We start from the raw sequence: 17,222 nt of genomic DNA on the forward strand, positions 1-17,222 counted from the left end.
GATCTAGATCAACACCTCCTAGAAGAGAAAAAGCCTTTGCGTGGGTTACCATAAATGAGAAATCGGATCCTTTAGTAGTCCGAATGTTGTGACAGCTTTCTCATANAAGTATTTACGTACCAGCGTGCAGTGGCACGAACTAAGCACAGTTTATAAGCCAAACGCATGTGTACGCTTGTCCAAATGTTACACGAGACGAGCATTGACGTTACAAACGCAAATATCATACTCAGTTTCAGCTATCTTTGCAAATTGTGAACAGCGTTGAATATTTGCAGTGTCATTATTAAAACTTTCATCGTTTTGGATAATCAGTGATTGTTTTGATAAAACCATTCGTTTAGTATAGATATCAATTTTAATTATCAATGCATGTAAAAAAAAAAGGTAAGCATTAATAATATGGATTAGTACAGCCCGCAGCAAAACTATAGCACACATTTTTTTACAAAAATTACAAAATTGACCAATTTTGACGAAAATTTAAATTGACCAATTTTGAACTCAATATAGCGCACCCATTACCTTGCAAAAAAAAAAAAAAAAAAAAAAAAAAAAANCCCATCTCATTGATTAATAAGCAATAAATCTTTAGTTACTTTACTTATTATTTCTACTTATTCAAAATTACTTTTTATTTAATAAATATTAAGGTATTTAAATTTCAACATTAATGTATTTTTCATAAAACTATTGATTGTTACACAATGTACTATTTCTTTAATAAATGTTTAAAATCGCAAAATAAATGTACAAACGCGGTATCTAATAGAGTTTTATTTTAATTAACAAAAAATTACTTTTATGGGGGTCGATGAAGATTTCGAAAAATTATGTAGGAGTCGATGATCAAAAAAGTTTGGCGACCCCTGATCTAGATCAACACCTCCTAGAAGAGAAAAAGCCTTTTCGCGGGTTACCATAAATGAGAAATCGGATCCTTTAGTAGTCCGAATGTTGTGACAGCTTTCTCATATTTCCCTCCATTGCGCAGTTTAGTTGCACAGATGCTTTGACAGCTTTCTTAATACTCCTAACTGCGCTGTTTATGTTCCTTTCGTCGGAATACTAAATTGATCCGTGCGGAAGCCTTCTCTCTTCTAGGTGTTGCCTAGATTCGAGTCGGGACCCATAGGATGGTGACCCGATGCAAGACAATGTTCAATTGCTTCTCATAAAATGTTATAAAATTTGATCAAACCTCTTCGTCAGTTGATATCCTGAGAATGATTATGCAAACTCCGAGGAAGATACTGGCTACAGTGAAGGCTGCGTAATATGTTTCCTCACCCCTATGATAAGCTCTGACTCCAAATGACCACGATAAACACAGCATAATAGTAATAATAGCTGAGGCCCAGCGTGTTGTCTTGTAGCACCTGCGTAAAACAGACAATTATTTAACTGCACTAAATAAAACAAGCAACTATAATTAAAACTATAATCTAAATCAGTGGTTTCCAACTGGTGGCCTGGGGGCCGCATTCGGCCCGCGAAGCCTTTTTTTTGTGGCCCGCGAACTAAAATATATTAGTTGTCATTTTTTTGCGGGCAATTATCGTAAAAAATCTATATGGGTTTAAAATACTTTTCTCGTTAATAAAAACCTAATTTCTTCGTTTCTGTGAAATTTAACATACCAACGGTGCAAAAACATTTATTTCTCAGGTTTTGTATCCAAGAAAATATTTATTCAAATACAAAAGTAATCGTGTATGTTTTAGCATGTGTGTATCAGAAATTTTCTCGAAGAAATTCTCCTATTTTAACTTTTTGAAACCACTCATTTTGGACGAAAATATTAACAAACACATTCGTAATTTTTAAATTTAAAATGTAAATTTTTATTCTCTGGTGGCTGCAGCAGACAATCCTCAATTTTCTCATTGAGCATTTTGTGTGCTACTATGTAAGTTTTAATACCAACCTTTTTAAAGTTTTATATCCTAACAATTAGATATCTGTTGCACATTAATTGTTTAATACATAGGTGCACATTAAAGTTATTGTAGCCTGAATTTTTTAATATGCAATTAAATATTTTTAAAAATCTACTTCTTATTTTAATTCGTAATTCCATACTTTTGTTTTGTACAACTTTATAAAAATCTGACAGTAATATTTAATGTTCCTTCAAACATGAAAGAGTTGTACACAAAATTTTGATAAAGTTGCGGCCCGCCATTTGATTTGTGTTTTTAATTGTGGTTCCCGGCCTCGTGTTAGTTGGAAACCCCTGATCTAAATCGTCACAGTTTTCTTCAAATATTTTTATATTTATTATCTTCAGAGATTATTCAGTTTTATTTAAATTCGCAATGGACTCTAGCTGTATGCAAAACTGAGAAAAGGAATAATTATTAAATAATTATCAGGATTATCTATGGTGTCCTCCTCTTAAGATAAACTGCGCAATACTTCAGAATTAAAAAAAACCCGTAAATAAATATTTCTTTCAAATATTAATTTATTTAAAAACAACAACAGATATTACTTGAATAAAAACTTCATGCGCTTCGCAAATGTACAATTTGAAAATGACAGTCGACATGTTTCAAGTGCTCAAAAACAGGCGCTCATTTTCAAGACTTGCCAGACGTGAATGAGAAGTGCGGCAAGTTTTGAAAATCGGTGCCTGTTTTCGAGCGCTTGAAACATGTCGACTTTTATTTTTAAATTGCATATTTGTGAAGCGCATGAAGTTTTTATTCAAGTAATATCTTATCGCTTCAGTTTCTTGGGATTGTTTATTTAACGACAATGGATACTAGCGTACTTAATGGAATGTTAGTGCTGAGAAAAAAACATAAATTAAATTAATTTTAATTTACATTTTTTTGTTGTTGAGTTTCTTATATGGCGACGTCCAAATACTTTCGTTTACTATTGTGCGCAGCTAAAACGATTGTCGTCATGATAAATGCACCTTGCAAAGGTTAGATCCACTGTTTGAAGTAAAAGAAGCCAGCCTACCATACCCAAATGAAGAGAGTACTTTCCACTATTGTGCATATAAGAAGGGGAACTTAATGTTTTCTGCTTACGAGGGGAAGAAGGTATGAGTAATGCTTACATAAAACAGTCAAACCTCGATATCCCGAACTTGAAGGGAGAGGAGAAAAAATTCGAGATACCGAAAAATCGAATTATCGAAAATCGCATGTAATCGATGGTAGAAGAAAAATGCTCTTCACATAGCTACCTTATTTACTATTCCATATTTATTCTAACAGCAATTTGTACACTTGAAAAGATTCAATTGTTGTTTGCTTTAGAGATGTGTAAGAAAGTTTATCTATAACACTTTGAAAGTGGACTATAGCTTTAAATGGTTCATCTGACATATTCGGCAGCCTCTTAGTAAATCACCTTACAGTGTCCACTGCAGAAAGTGCTTGTTTGAGAATTGGTTATGATTATGAGAATTGATTTTCTAATCTCAAATTTTTTTTCGGAATATTTTTTTATTTTCAGGAAAAAAATCTACACTACTTATGGGGAAAAATTCAAGTTATCGAGGGATTAGAAAAAAAAAATTCGAGAAACCAAGTTTCTTTTAACATTGAAGGGAATTTTTTTTTCTTCGAGATATCGAAATATTCGTGAAATCGAGGTTCGAATTAGCGAGGTTCGACTGTATTACTGAAATCGTTTCTTTTCACTTTTGTTTTTAAAATGCTAAAAAAGTAGCTAAAAAATTTAGAAAAAATTACACTTGGAAATACTTTAAATTTGTAATCCAGGTTAAAATACGGGGGGGGGGGATTGCAAAATTCTTTCTTCAATGAGTTTCGGAAGTCGAAAGTTTTGACCCAAAAAAGAAAAACAAAAATAAGATATCTTTATAAGATTCCTTACGAGCTTTCATAAACTGAATTAAAATATAAATTTGGTTTCATTTAAAGTTACAAGTTTCAATTAAATTAAATCCTGAAATAAAAATCGAATTAAAAATTAATTCTTTCAAATTAATATAAATCAAGGTTAAAGCAAAAAACAAGGAGGGGTGTTACAACTTTCTTACGGTAGAGGGAATTATATAATAAAATGATGCGATTTGTGGTTTTGAGTAAGCCATTTAAAAGAACCCGTTTCCCCTTTCTTAGATTTTTTAAAATCTAATTTTATTACAGTTTAAACAGATGAAAGCCGATTTGGGTGAAGCTAAAAAATTATTTTAACGTCAATTGCATAAAAACAAAGATACTTATCAAAAATCTAAAAACAAGCGACTGTTTACTGTTACCTATTAAAAATTATTGATTGCAAAATTGTATTTGCATAATTTTGTCCCCAAAAAATTTAATAGAGAATCTGAAATACCGCATTATATCTTAAACTGTAATTGAATAACGGCCTTGTATTCTGCAAGTAACAAAAGGTACTGCCAAATAGAGTAAATATCCATTATCAGTATATTTGTGAAAATTAAATAAGGAGGTTTAAAAGCATATTTAGAATTTTCCCTCACCATCTCCATCTATTCCACAGTTAAGTTGGAAGAGATAAAAATATATTACGGTGGATATTATCGTAATCAAAACTTTTACAGGTTAAAATGTCCAGGAATTAATCTGTTTTAAAATAACATTTTTCCGCAGTACAAATGTTTCAAAAATAAGAAAGTAGATGGCAGCACTAAATAAATGTTCTTCAATAATTCATTTAAAGAAATATTTTTAACTTTTGCAAGTTTACGTACTGGGATTTATTATTTTGTTTTATGACTAAATTTAAAAAAAAAAAAAAAATCATTACTTTCAACAACATTCGAACACTTCATCATTGTAGCCTATATTATCCAATCGAATGGTAAAATATTATTTTCCCAACTTTTCTTAATTTCTACTGGAAATCAAGAAGAATAACTGAAACTGTGTATGAGTGATGGTGTTTTAAATTACATCAAATAATTAAAGGAAATAAAAATAATTGAGAAGATCTCAGAAAATGTCGCTTTTCTCTCAACCTAAAATTTCTAAATGCTAACAATTTAAGAACAGGGTGCTTAGCGGTTTTCAAAAATGATTAAAGATGCTTATTTTCGTTTTTCAAAAGCCCTTAAAGGTGCTTTTTTCCATGGGTGTTTTTAAAAAGTGCTGATTTTTCCCTTTCCTGAAATGTGATATTTTTCTTTACCATGTTGATTTTCTCCACAAATTATGCAAAAAGACATTGTCTTATCCAACGTTTTCACAATTAATTTAACCTCAATCTACTTCGGCGGTTAGTGTATGAAAACACCATTTGTTTTGCATGTTTGATGAAATACTTGCTGGTCCGCACTTGCGTATACTAAGCAGGATTCAGTGGTAAGGATTTTTGACTCTCATGTGCAACCCTGCTGCATTTTGCAAGGGATTTTCAATTTCAGATTTCATTTTTCGCCCTCTGTAATAGAATCGAAAAATCTATCGAATTTTTGCTGTTTACGCGGGGACCAACTAAACATTGTCAATTTTTTTTTCTCTATTAGCGATAGAAAGTTTCATTTCTCTTGTTAATTTCATCGTTTGTGACGCGCCATCGTCTTCGTCACTGTAAATAAAACCGGATAAAACCATCAATTGTCAAGAACTTGCCATCCCTGTCTAATTATGATATTTTTCAAAGTGCTTAAAAGTATTTTTTGAGTGCTTGAAATGTGCTTAAAAGGTGCTTATTTTTTGTTGAAAAGTTTGGCTACGCACTCTGAAGAAGAATATTTGCACGATACAATTTAAAAATAAATAAATAAAAGTCACAAAATAAATATACGATTTTTCTTTCGTTACTGGTCTAGTTTTACAACATACAGGTATCCTATATATCTCGCCAATCAGCGCGTTCCCTTTCTTTCAAATCGCACCCCCAACCCTTTCTGATGAAACATTCATCCTTTGAATTTAGATGGGTGGTGTCCGGAGGAAAGGGTGTATCGGCAAAATGGCAAAAAGCAATGTTTATTTGGTGCACTTCTTAATTTCTTACACTTGCATGTAAATAGCCTCTTAAGCTAGTAGAATTTATGATTGTGTTCCTTTTATTACTTGAAAGGGGAACCCTAAGAAGAACTTTCTGATGTTTTTGAAAGCGAGTACAATCGAAGTAAGAAAAGACAGGACAGGGTACGAAAGCACCTGGAAAAATCAAAAACTCGTATCAATTTTGTTCTAAAGAACCTGAAAGTTTCTTAATATTTGCTCACACTTTCGAATTAAAATTTCATATCCACCTCCTTCAGATCTGCAATATATTTACTTAGAGGAAATAATGTATTCTGGTGGCTATAAACATAATATTTTTAAAAAAATCATATTAGCATTACTACCACTTTTTAATTTTTTCCTGATGCGTATGAACCCTACAGGAATAAATTGAACAGGAAGTGATAGTTGAGCACCTAAAAGCATCAATGAAACGTAGAAAAATAGATTTTGGGTGCTTTTTTAAGTTTTCCTGGTGATAAATTATTTAAATTATTGGTGTTAGCATGATAATCAATTACTATTTGTAGAATGAAAAACAAAATGCAACAAATTTATAAAAAGTAATAATCTTAAAGGCCCCTTGAGCGTGCATGGGACCCTCGGGAACTGCCCAAGTGCGCCCATGCATAAGGACGGTACTGACTTATAATTTTTTAGACTAAGCCTATTTTCTATCGACTTACATTTTAACTTCTCATTTCTAGTTTATGTACGCCTCAAAGCATATTTCAAACAAATTGGACCCAATTGAAAATTTAAAAACGGTTTTGTAGTTTAATACTAGATTTTCTAACATTTTAATGTAGGATCATAGTAAAATAAGAACTGTAAAAAACAAAAAGGAAAAAAAAAATATTAAATCAATGCCATGCTTCACTTTGAATCGCGCATATTGAATCAAGGTAGTAGGTTTTACTAGGTCCCCAAGTAACCTTATTCAATACTATCCCAACAACTTATTCAATGTAAAAGAAAATTTTTAATAAAGCATGTTTAAAAAGTAATTAAGTCTTGTTTCTAATATATCTTTGAATGGTTGTAAAAAAACGTAATTATTGTAATAATTTGGTCGCAGTGTTATATATTTTTCTGTTTCTAGAACTTCGAAAAATGTTTTTTTTTCTTCTTTTTTTTTCTTCTTTTTTTTAGTAATTTATATTTAACGATTTTTTTTTCATTATGATACAAATTGTCTTTTTTTTCCCGTCAGTATAAACAGAAAAAAAATATGAATTCTAAGGAACCTGATGAAGGAAAAAATTACAGCTTTAAATTATCTATCCAAAATATTTAATTGCATAATTTTATTTTTTAAAGTTCTCAAGAAAAAAATCTGTTAGAAAGAGCTAACAGTGCTTATTCCTGTCTAATGGAGCAGAGCCTTTAATTTCCTCCTTACTTATACACGTATTGTCTGTCTAACATTAAAAGTTTGTTAAATACAAACAAAAAACATTAAAATCGAAAATTTAAATTCTTAACCAAAAATCCAAGATGACAAGACAAAAGGGCTTAAGATGAATTAAATAAACAAAAAAATAGTTTTAAATCTGTATTACTTCACTTCTGTTTGATTAAATTCATATTTTTCATTAATTTCATTTGTTTATTTCATTTTAGGTATTATTTATCCACGACAAGTTGGTAAAACCCATTGGAAGAGTTCACCTTTAATTGGGAAAATTAAGCGAACAAAATATGAACGTATTTCTATTGGCGAGAATTCCAAACTGGCGTACCAATCAGATTCTTTAGTTCTCTACGATAGAAACCTCTTAAAATAAGTTAGATTTTTTTATTTATTTCTTTTCTACGGTACTCCAAATTAAGGAATATATATTCATTTTCTCCCGATTCTCTTTTGCTTTGATTTTCTTTCCCTTCTTCCCCTAAATCGCTGGAGTAAACTCTACCGGCTCGCTTTACTCTCACTTTGCGCACGCTAACTCGTAACGGGAAGCCTATATATTCCCAATCAATCGAGTCGCCATTTAATTAAAAAAAAGGGGGGGAAACGAGAGAAAGGAAGACGAACTCGCATGAATATCTTAAAACAAAACATATTAAAAAAAATACAATATGAACTAAAACTTAATCAGATATACTTCCTATAGTATTATCACTTTTTACAAGTAAAAAAAAGTATCCTAAAATATCACGGAATGGTCAAATTATTCTGTCCTTTCTCATTATAAATATTAATATTCTAAGAAAAGCAACTTACTTGGCTCTCTTATAAAGTTCTTCAGGCAATGATACATGTGATGGGAACACTGTTATAATTAGTATCAAAACTATTTGAAGACAAGAAAATACCATCATGGGTATCAGGGTAGGCCAATAGGGTGACTCATCTGTGTTGAGCCAGCAGCTAAAAAGATAGAGACTATATTGTGATTCCCATTTCGTAAGTATAAAAATTAACGGTATCCATTATTAAAACTATTGTTTCCAACAAACTTGCCATAAATATTGATAAATTGAGATACGTGTACGCTGATCATTTATTACCATTGTGAGTGCATTTTCATCCGAGCAAAGCGGATTTTACCAGCTCACAAATCCCCCTTTTATACAGGATGTCCCTGGATTATTGGGGCAAACTCTATGGGAAGGTAGAGGACATCAAGAGGACTCACAAAGGCATAGAAAACCATGTCAAACGTCAATGGAAAGTAGTATGGCAGTTTCAGGAAACAAGAAACAATTTATTGGTTAAAGATGTTACATGTGCTGTGGTATATAATTTGTGAAAATGTCACAAAAGATGTCCAAAGTATCCAGCATTGCTAGTGATACGTGCGTGTGTAACGCACGTATCTCTAGCAATGCTAATTATAACGCATGTGAAGCCATGGATTGGCGAAATCGCTCAAATACACCTGGATTTTGTTGGATATTCGCAGCAGCACAGACGATTCTTGCAACCAGATTCATTTCAAAATTATTAGGTGTTGCGTACACAGCACTTTTCAGTGTACCCCAAAGAAAGAAATCAGGAGAACGTGGTGGCCAGGTAATCGGCCCACTTGTGAATAACAACACATAGGGCAGAAAGAAGACGTTTCAGACCATTGGTTGGTATACAAATCTGAATCCTTTTGTGACGGCCCCTATCTCTCCTTAAAGTGTGACCCAATAATTCTGAAAGAGCCTTGGTGCCTCAGGTGATAGAGCCTTAAGTTTGAGGCAAACCAATGAGGCGAATTGAGTTCGAATCCCTGTGACGACTGGTCGATACGAATTCCCCAATCAGCCACACACCGACCACAGTGGTGCCATAAAACATCCTCAGTGATAGACGGATCATGGGTTAGAGATCCCTTGTCGTCAGGCTAACCGTGGCCGGTTTTCATGATTTTCCTCACCATGTAACGCAAATGTGGTTTAGTTCCATCAAAAAGTTCTCCACGACGGCAAATTTCTCCCTCTATTTGATCCAGGAGTTCCTTTGTCTTTTAGGTTGGATTCAAAATTACAGGGCTACGGAGTTGAACAAGGGTAGCCGTAAACTCAGAATTGGGTCCGCTTTTCAAATTCGTTAATAAAGTAAAATAAATTGAATTCCGTCCAGTAACAGACTTATGTCATACATATTTGTACGACTCGAATACTTACTTCTTTTTCGTTGTGTACTGATTGTGGCATACAATGGCAGTTACTCCTGTTATTACAACTGGAAATGCTGAAGAAAAAGAAGAATATAAACTATACTGTAGCACGTTATATTGTAAACTGAACAAAATACTGGTGATTGGTGCAAATTCATACTTACACCAACCAATAAGCATGACGTTTTTGACTGAGGCTTCGATGATCTTTGGAAAATAAGTGGTGAGGAGTTGGCACATGCATATCACTTCCAAAAGGAGAAATAGAGAGGCACTCACGAAAAACAGGTGTAAGAAGATGGAGATGGTCAGGCACATTGACTAATGGAAAATGAAAATGGGCTGGGTCATTTTNAAAATGTATAAATAATATTATATTTTCTATTAGTTATTTAGTTTAACAAAGGTGTATAACACAAACTGACTTCTCACAACTGTAAAACTTCATCAGCACACTACTGTTTGTAGTTATTTGTGTTTCAAAGTCAGTAGCTATGCCAGCGCCATCAATACAGTTTCTCGTGGCAAAATTTGCAAGTACAGGAAATTTGTACTTTTTTTTAAATATCTTGTTAACAATGAAGAAATGCATCTTGAAAAAAATTAACAGATGAAAGTATATGTAATAACAAAACAAAATGTAATAACAGAATATTTAAAGAAAATTTTGGCGGGGGGGGGTAGTTTGTTAGAGGGTTGCACCCCCTTTTATATTATTCTGCCGGTGCCCTTGAACCCTGCTGCATTTTGCAAGAGATTCTCGACTTCAGACTTCATTTCCCCCCCTCTGTAATAGAATCGAAAAATCTCTCGAATTTTTGCTGATTACGGGGACCAACTAAACAGTGTCAATTTTTTTTCTCTATTAGCGATAGAAAATTTCATTTCTCCTGTTAATTTCATCTTTTGTGACGCGCCATCGTCTTCGTTACAAACCTGATAAAGTCATCAATTGTCAAAAACTTGCCAACCCTGTCTGATTATGATATTTTTCAAAGTGCTTAAAAATATTTTTTGAGTGCTTGAAAAGTGCTTAAAAGGGGCTTATTTTTTGTTGAAAAATTTGGCTACGCACCCCGAAGAAGAATATTTGCAAGATACAATTTAAAAATAAATAAATAAAAATCACAAAATAAATACGCGATTTCTCTCTTACTGGTCTAGTTTTAAAACATATGTCTTGCCAATCAGCGCGTTCTCTTTGTTTCAAATCGCACCTCCAACCCTTTCTGATCAACCAATCACCCTTTAAATTTAGATGGATGTAGGAAGGGGTGTATCTTCAAAAAGCAATGCTTATTTGGTGCTCTTAATTTCTTACACCTGTATACAAATAGCCTCTTAATTTTGTGATTGTGTTCCTTTTATTACTTGATAGGGGCTCCCTAGGACTTTCTGATGATTTTGAAAGCGAGTACAATCGAAGTACGAAAAGAGAGGACAGTGTACGAAAGTACCTGGAAAAAATTAAAAACTAGTATCAATTTTGTTCTAAAGAACCTGAAAATTTCTTAATATTTGCTCCCACTTTCGAATTAAAATTTCATATCCTCCTCCTTCAGATCAATATATTTATTTAGAGGAAATAAAATATTCTAGTAGCAACATAAGTCTATCTAGTAGTACAAATATAATAATATTTAAAGAAAATTATATTAACATTACTACCACTTTTTAATTTTTTCCTGATGCGTGTGAACCCTGCAGGAATAAATTGAACAGGAAGTGATAGTTGAGTACCTAAAAACATCAATAAAAAGTAGAAAAATACATTTTGAGTGCTTTTTTAAGTTTTCCTGTTGATAAATTATTTAAATTATTGGTGAAAAATTATTAAAATTATTGGTAATAAGAAAAGGAAGGGGCAAAAAACAAGAGAAAGGAAAGCGAACTCGCATGAATATCTTAAAACAAAACATATTTTAAAAAAATACAATATGAACTAAAACTTAATCAAATATACTTTCTATAGTATTATTACTTTTTACAAGTAAAAAAGTATCCTAAAAAAACACTAAATCACGGAATGGTCAAATTGTTTAGTCTTTTCTCATTACAATATTGATTTTCTAAGAAAAACAACTTACTTGGCTCTCTTATAAAGTTCTTCAGGCAATGACACATGGGATGGGAACACTGTTATAATTAGTATCAAAACTATTTGAAGACAAGAAAATACCATCATGGGTATCAGGGTAGGCCAATAGGGTGACTCATCTGTGTTGAGCCAGCAGCTAAAAAGATAGAGACTATATTGTGATTCCCATTTCGTAAGTATAAAAATTAACGGTATCCATTATTAAAACTATTGTTTCCAACAAACTTGCCATAAATATTGATAAATTGAGATACGTGTACGCTGATCATTTATTACCATTGTGAGTGCATTTTCATCCGAGCAAAGCGGATTTTACCAGCTCACAAATCCCCCTTTTATACAGGATGTCCCTGGATTATTGGGGCAAACTCTATGGGAAGGTAGAGGACATCAAGAGGACTCACAAAGGCATAGAAAACCATGTCAAACGTCAATGGAAAGTAGTATGGCAGTTTCAGGAAACAAGAAACAATTTATTGGTTAAAGATGTTACATGTGCTGTGGTATATAATTTGTGAAAATGTCACAAAAGATGTCCAAAGTATCCAGCATTGCTAGTGATACGTGCGTGTGTAACGCACGTATCTCTAGCAATGCTAATTATAACGCATGTGAAGCCATGGATTGGCGAAATCGCTCAAATACACCTGGATTTTGTTGGATATTCGCAGCAGCACAGACGATTCTTGCAACCAGATTCATTTCAAAATTATTAGGTGTTGCGTACACAGCACTTTTCAGTGTACCCCAAAGAAAGAAATCAGGAGAACGTGGTGGCCAGGTAATCGGCCCACTTGTGAATAACAACACATAGGGCAGAAAGAAGACGTTTCAGACCATTGGTTGGTATACAAATCTGAATCCTTTTGTGACGGCCCCTATCTCTCCTTAAAGTGTGACCCAATAATTCTGAAAGAGCCTTGGTGCCTCAGGTGATAGAGCCTTAAGTTTGAGGCAAACCAATGAGGCGAATTGAGTTCGAATCCCTGTGACGACTGGTCGATACGAATTCCCCAATCAGCCACACACCGACCACAGTGGTGCCATAAAACATCCTCAGTGATAGACGGATCATGGGTTAGAGATCCCTTGTCGTCAGGCTAACCGTGGCCGGTTTTCATGATTTTCCTCACCATGTAACGCAAATGTGGTTTAGTTCCATCAAAAAGTTCTCCACGACGGCAAATTTCTCCCTCTATTTGATCCAGGAGTTCCTTTGTCTTTTAGGTTGGATTCAAAATTACAGGGCTACGGAGTTGAACAAGGGTAGCCGTAAACTCAGAATTGGGTCCGCTTTTCAAATTCGTTAATAAAGTAAAATAAATTGAATTCCGTCCAGTAACAGACTTATGTCATACATATTTGTACGACTCGAATACTTACTTCTTTTTCGTTGTGTACTGATTGTGGCATACAATGGCAGTTACTCCTGTTATTACAACTGGAAATGCTGAAGAAAAAGAAGAATATAAACTATACTGTAGCACGTTATATTGTAAACTGAACAAAATACTGGTGATTGGTGCAAATTCATACTTACACCAACCAATAAGCATGACGTTTTTGACTGAGGCTTCGATGATCTTTGGAAAATAAGTGGTGAGGAGTTGGCACATGCATATCACTTCCAAAAGGAGAAATAGAGAGGCACTCACGAAAAACAGGTGTAAGAAGATGGAGATGGTCAGGCACATTGACTAATGGAAAATGAAAATGGGCTGGGTCATTTTTTGTTTCAATTCAACTAGTTTAAAATAAATTTAATCTTAAATAAAATTTGTAATTAAATTTAATATTAAATAAAATTTGATATAAAACTTAAAATTAAACACAATTTGATATTAAATTTAATATTAAATAAAATTTGAAATTAAATTTAATATTAAATAAAATTTGATATTAAATTTAATATTAAATAAATTTATTATAAAATAATAATTAAAATATTTAATTTAATATATATTGATAACAGTTAAAAAATAATAATGAATGTTAATTATTATTTTTGGTAACAAATGGAGAGAAATTTTGGGTAACAAATTACTCTATAGAAATATAAAAGTTGCTCAAATGAAAAGAGACAAGCATATATAGAGTCAAAAATACAGTAGCAATGTCAGCGCCACCATTCAGGGATATAAAAAGATAAGAGAAGTGCACTGCAGACAGAGTATAACTGATTAAATCAATTCTCATGAAAGTATTTAAGGAGAACGTAAAGTCGTGCTGAAAATGGATGCATGTAAAATCAGAAAAGCACAGCTGTTATCACCGCGCACTTCATCAACAACAGCAAAGAATTTATTGGAGGTCATGGTGTTTGCTTGTTTTGGAGCTGGCAGATTCGATCCTCTTTACCCTAAGTCCCTAAGACATTTACCTATATACTATTTGTTCATGACCGTTTGCTCTATGTAGTGCATGGCATCAATAACTGGCACCATACCTAGTTGCGTTCAGTCAATAGACACTAGAAGGTCACCACAGTTGACCTTCTAGTGTCAACTGTGTATTTTCTAATTTGGATGCATACATTTTTAGTTTGATTTACATTCACTTTAAAGGATCTAATGCGAGCTGTTTAATCAGCTTCATGCAATATGCGATACACTCCTCAACTGGGATGAATATAACTGAAACAAAACATGAGAAATAAGTTTTAACTGTTTCCGAGGCCGCGAGCCCAGTCTGTGACCACTTATTTCAAAAATATTACAAACCATTAGAAATATAAAACTGTTTTCGTTCGCAAAACGTTCCATATTTTTTTCTTACCTTTTTTATAGATTGGTAGGTAAGTACTTTATTTACGTCGCATTAGAGCTACACAATGGGCTATTGGCGACGGTCTGGGAAACATCCCTGAAAATGTTCCGAAGACATGTCATCGAAATTTTGATCCTCAGCAGAGGGGACGGCTCCCCAGCTTTGGTAACCCAACAACCTGCGAGCGATGTCGAGCACTTTACACTAGAAGAGCTTAACGAGAACCGATAACGCGCACCCTCGGTCCCTACGTAAGCTGATCAAAGTGGTCACCCACCCGCACACTGACCGCAGCCAGTGATGCTTGACTTCGGTGTTCTACTGGGAACCGTGTCTTTACAATAAGTCCGCTGCGGGACTACCTTTTTTATAAGAAAGACTGGTGGCCCAGTTATTGCTACAGTATTTTGTTTGATGCTATCACACGTGTTAACAAGTCCAAACCCTTCGAAACTGCTAAAATGCATTTTAGAATGTTTATTTAATATAATAGGAATTCAGAAATGTCTTACTATATCATTAACAGCAGCATTATTTGACAAAAGGCAGTGAAAACTTACAGAATTAATCCTGAATGACTCTGTAGTTGTGAGAAGAATGAGCATATAGGCTATAAAAATACTGCATTCGCAACAGATCTGAGCTAAACAATCTACATGAAACATTCTAGAAAAAGAAAAAGGAAAATCATTGTTATTTACATAGTAAACCCTTCATCATACACTGTTCGAAATTTAGACATGTCATATTTTTTCAATTTCTGGAACTGCTATGCGTAACCAATTTGAATAATATTATAATGAAAATTAATCTTTTTAAATTTGTTTGTACTATCTAATGATTCAATCTGAAAGAAAACTCGTTTAATTCTAAGTCTTATTGACGATGCAGAACTAAGCTAAGTTTAAAACTAAGTACTAATATTCCACTTTAAAATTAACCTTTTTTGAGTGTGTAGAAATATATTTTTATGTTTAACAATGCATTTCATACAATCTGAAATTTCATAAAGCGAGGACTTTTCATGCATATTTTAAATTATGAGTTGAAGAAACATAATTACATATTGCATGCAACCAATAAAGAAATATTACAATTTCAACTCCACGAAATCTCTAAAAGCAGCTAGTTGTTTTTCTCTTTCGTTCGGAAATCTATCTTTTACTTTTTTATTTTTATTGTTATTTTTCTTTCAGAATACATTGATCCACACGGACAAAAAAGAATCACTCAAATTTGAATACATAGACGCACTTATTTTGAAATTATTATGTTTGTATCAATGTTGCGAAATTGTTATGTTGTCTTTATCGAATATAAAACACATGTTTTCAAAAATAGACAAAATAAAAATTAACTTCTGCAAACAATTTGTTTTAAATATTCCGAACTGTAAGATTTCTTTTTGTACCCTTATTATTCATTAAAAAAAAGGCGTTTGGTGAAGAATTTCTATCTCTTAAATCTACGGAACTATATTTCGCAACGACAAGGCTGTGGGTGAAAAAATGAATACACGAGAGTTTAAAATAAGTATGTAATATCAGTTCACTGCTTTCACGTTACGTTAATTTTGAAATTAATTGTCCAGAAAAAACGGATCGAATACAATTTCGATCATCTTATTCCAGACTTTAAAAGCTTTATTTTCAATATTACATTTTAAAATATTACATTTTTCAATGTTGAATTTTTTTGAATATTACATTTTTTCAGTAATACGTATTGCGTACATTTCAATATTCAAAATCAAACAAAATGGAAATTAACTTCTGCTAACGATTTGTTTTAAATATGAGTAACTGAAAAATTCCTTTTTATAACCTTATTATTCATCTTTAAAAAAATAATAAGCTTTCAGTGACGAACTTAGAGTCTGCGGAACTATATTTTCCAACGACAATGCTACAGGTGAAAGATACACGAAAGTTTAAGTATTTACTATCAGTTCACTGCTCGCTGCTTTCACGTTACGTTAATTTTAGAACTGTTTTCGTCCAGGAAAAACTGATGGAATATAATTTCGATTGTCTTATTCCAGGCATTAAAAGTAAGATTTTTATTTTCAATATTACATTAGTTCGATTTTTTGTTGAAACTCATTAGTTATACTTTTATTTATCTGCCCAATTTAAAGAAATAATCAAAATCGCTCAAAATTTGCGTAAACATTTATGATTGAAACGAATCAGAATATAATCTTTGAGCTTAAAACAAGCTGACGTTGTTAGCTACTATGGAATAAAATTATTTCTTTATTAAAAAATTGTGAGATCCCAAAGTGCTAGTTAAAATTGTATAGGGTGGTTATTAATTGGTGTTAGTTAGTATTTGTATAACATTGTATAATTAGTCAGAGATTTATAAACGGCTAAACTTGCACCAAAAAATGCCATGCACTTCCTTTGCAGATCGCGAGAATGCAACGTTAGAGCTACAGAGTTTAAATTTGATGTTCTGAGAGGATCAGTTTTGGTTATTCAAGTTCTTTTTTAAAAATGCTTCAACTTGATTAAGTGCTTTTAGAAAATTTTCAAGTAGAATAATTCGGTGCAATAAAAAATAATTGATGCAATAAAAAATAATTCGGTTATTAATTCAAGAATTATCAACTGTTTAATTTGAATTTGCAGAATCGCTCACAAGTACAGAGTTGAAATTTGCGTGCTGAAAATCTTTAAGTTCATTTATCAATTTAAAGCGATTTTTTTTTACATTCTAATTTGTTTGAAAGTTATTGAAATTTTAAGAGTGCTTTTAAGGAATTTAATAACTATT

At 32.6% G+C, this 17,222-nt stretch overlaps 1 protein-coding gene across 1 annotated transcript in view; it reads right to left on the reverse strand.

Annotated features, from left to right (window-relative positions):
* The window catches only part of LOC122270027 (adhesion G-protein coupled receptor D1-like), a 37,842-nt gene that overhangs the window by 3,105 nt on the left and 17,515 nt on the right, over nt 1-17,222 (reverse strand). Inside the window, exons 4-8 of the mRNA XM_071183446.1 lie at nt 15,005-15,110; nt 13,219-13,375; nt 13,062-13,128; nt 11,668-11,814; nt 1,202-1,379 (exon numbers count right to left, since the gene is read on the reverse strand). Coding sequence (XP_071039547.1) covers nt 1,202-1,379; nt 11,668-11,814; nt 13,062-13,128; nt 13,219-13,375; nt 15,005-15,110 — 655 coding nt within the window. The remainder of the gene's footprint in view (nt 1-1,201; nt 1,380-11,667; nt 11,815-13,061; nt 13,129-13,218; nt 13,376-15,004; nt 15,111-17,222) is intronic.

This window comes from Parasteatoda tepidariorum, chromosome 7 (assembly GCF_043381705.1).
Source record: "Parasteatoda tepidariorum isolate YZ-2023 chromosome 7, CAS_Ptep_4.0, whole genome shotgun sequence".
NCBI lineage: Eukaryota > Metazoa > Arthropoda > Arachnida > Araneae > Theridiidae > Parasteatoda > Parasteatoda tepidariorum.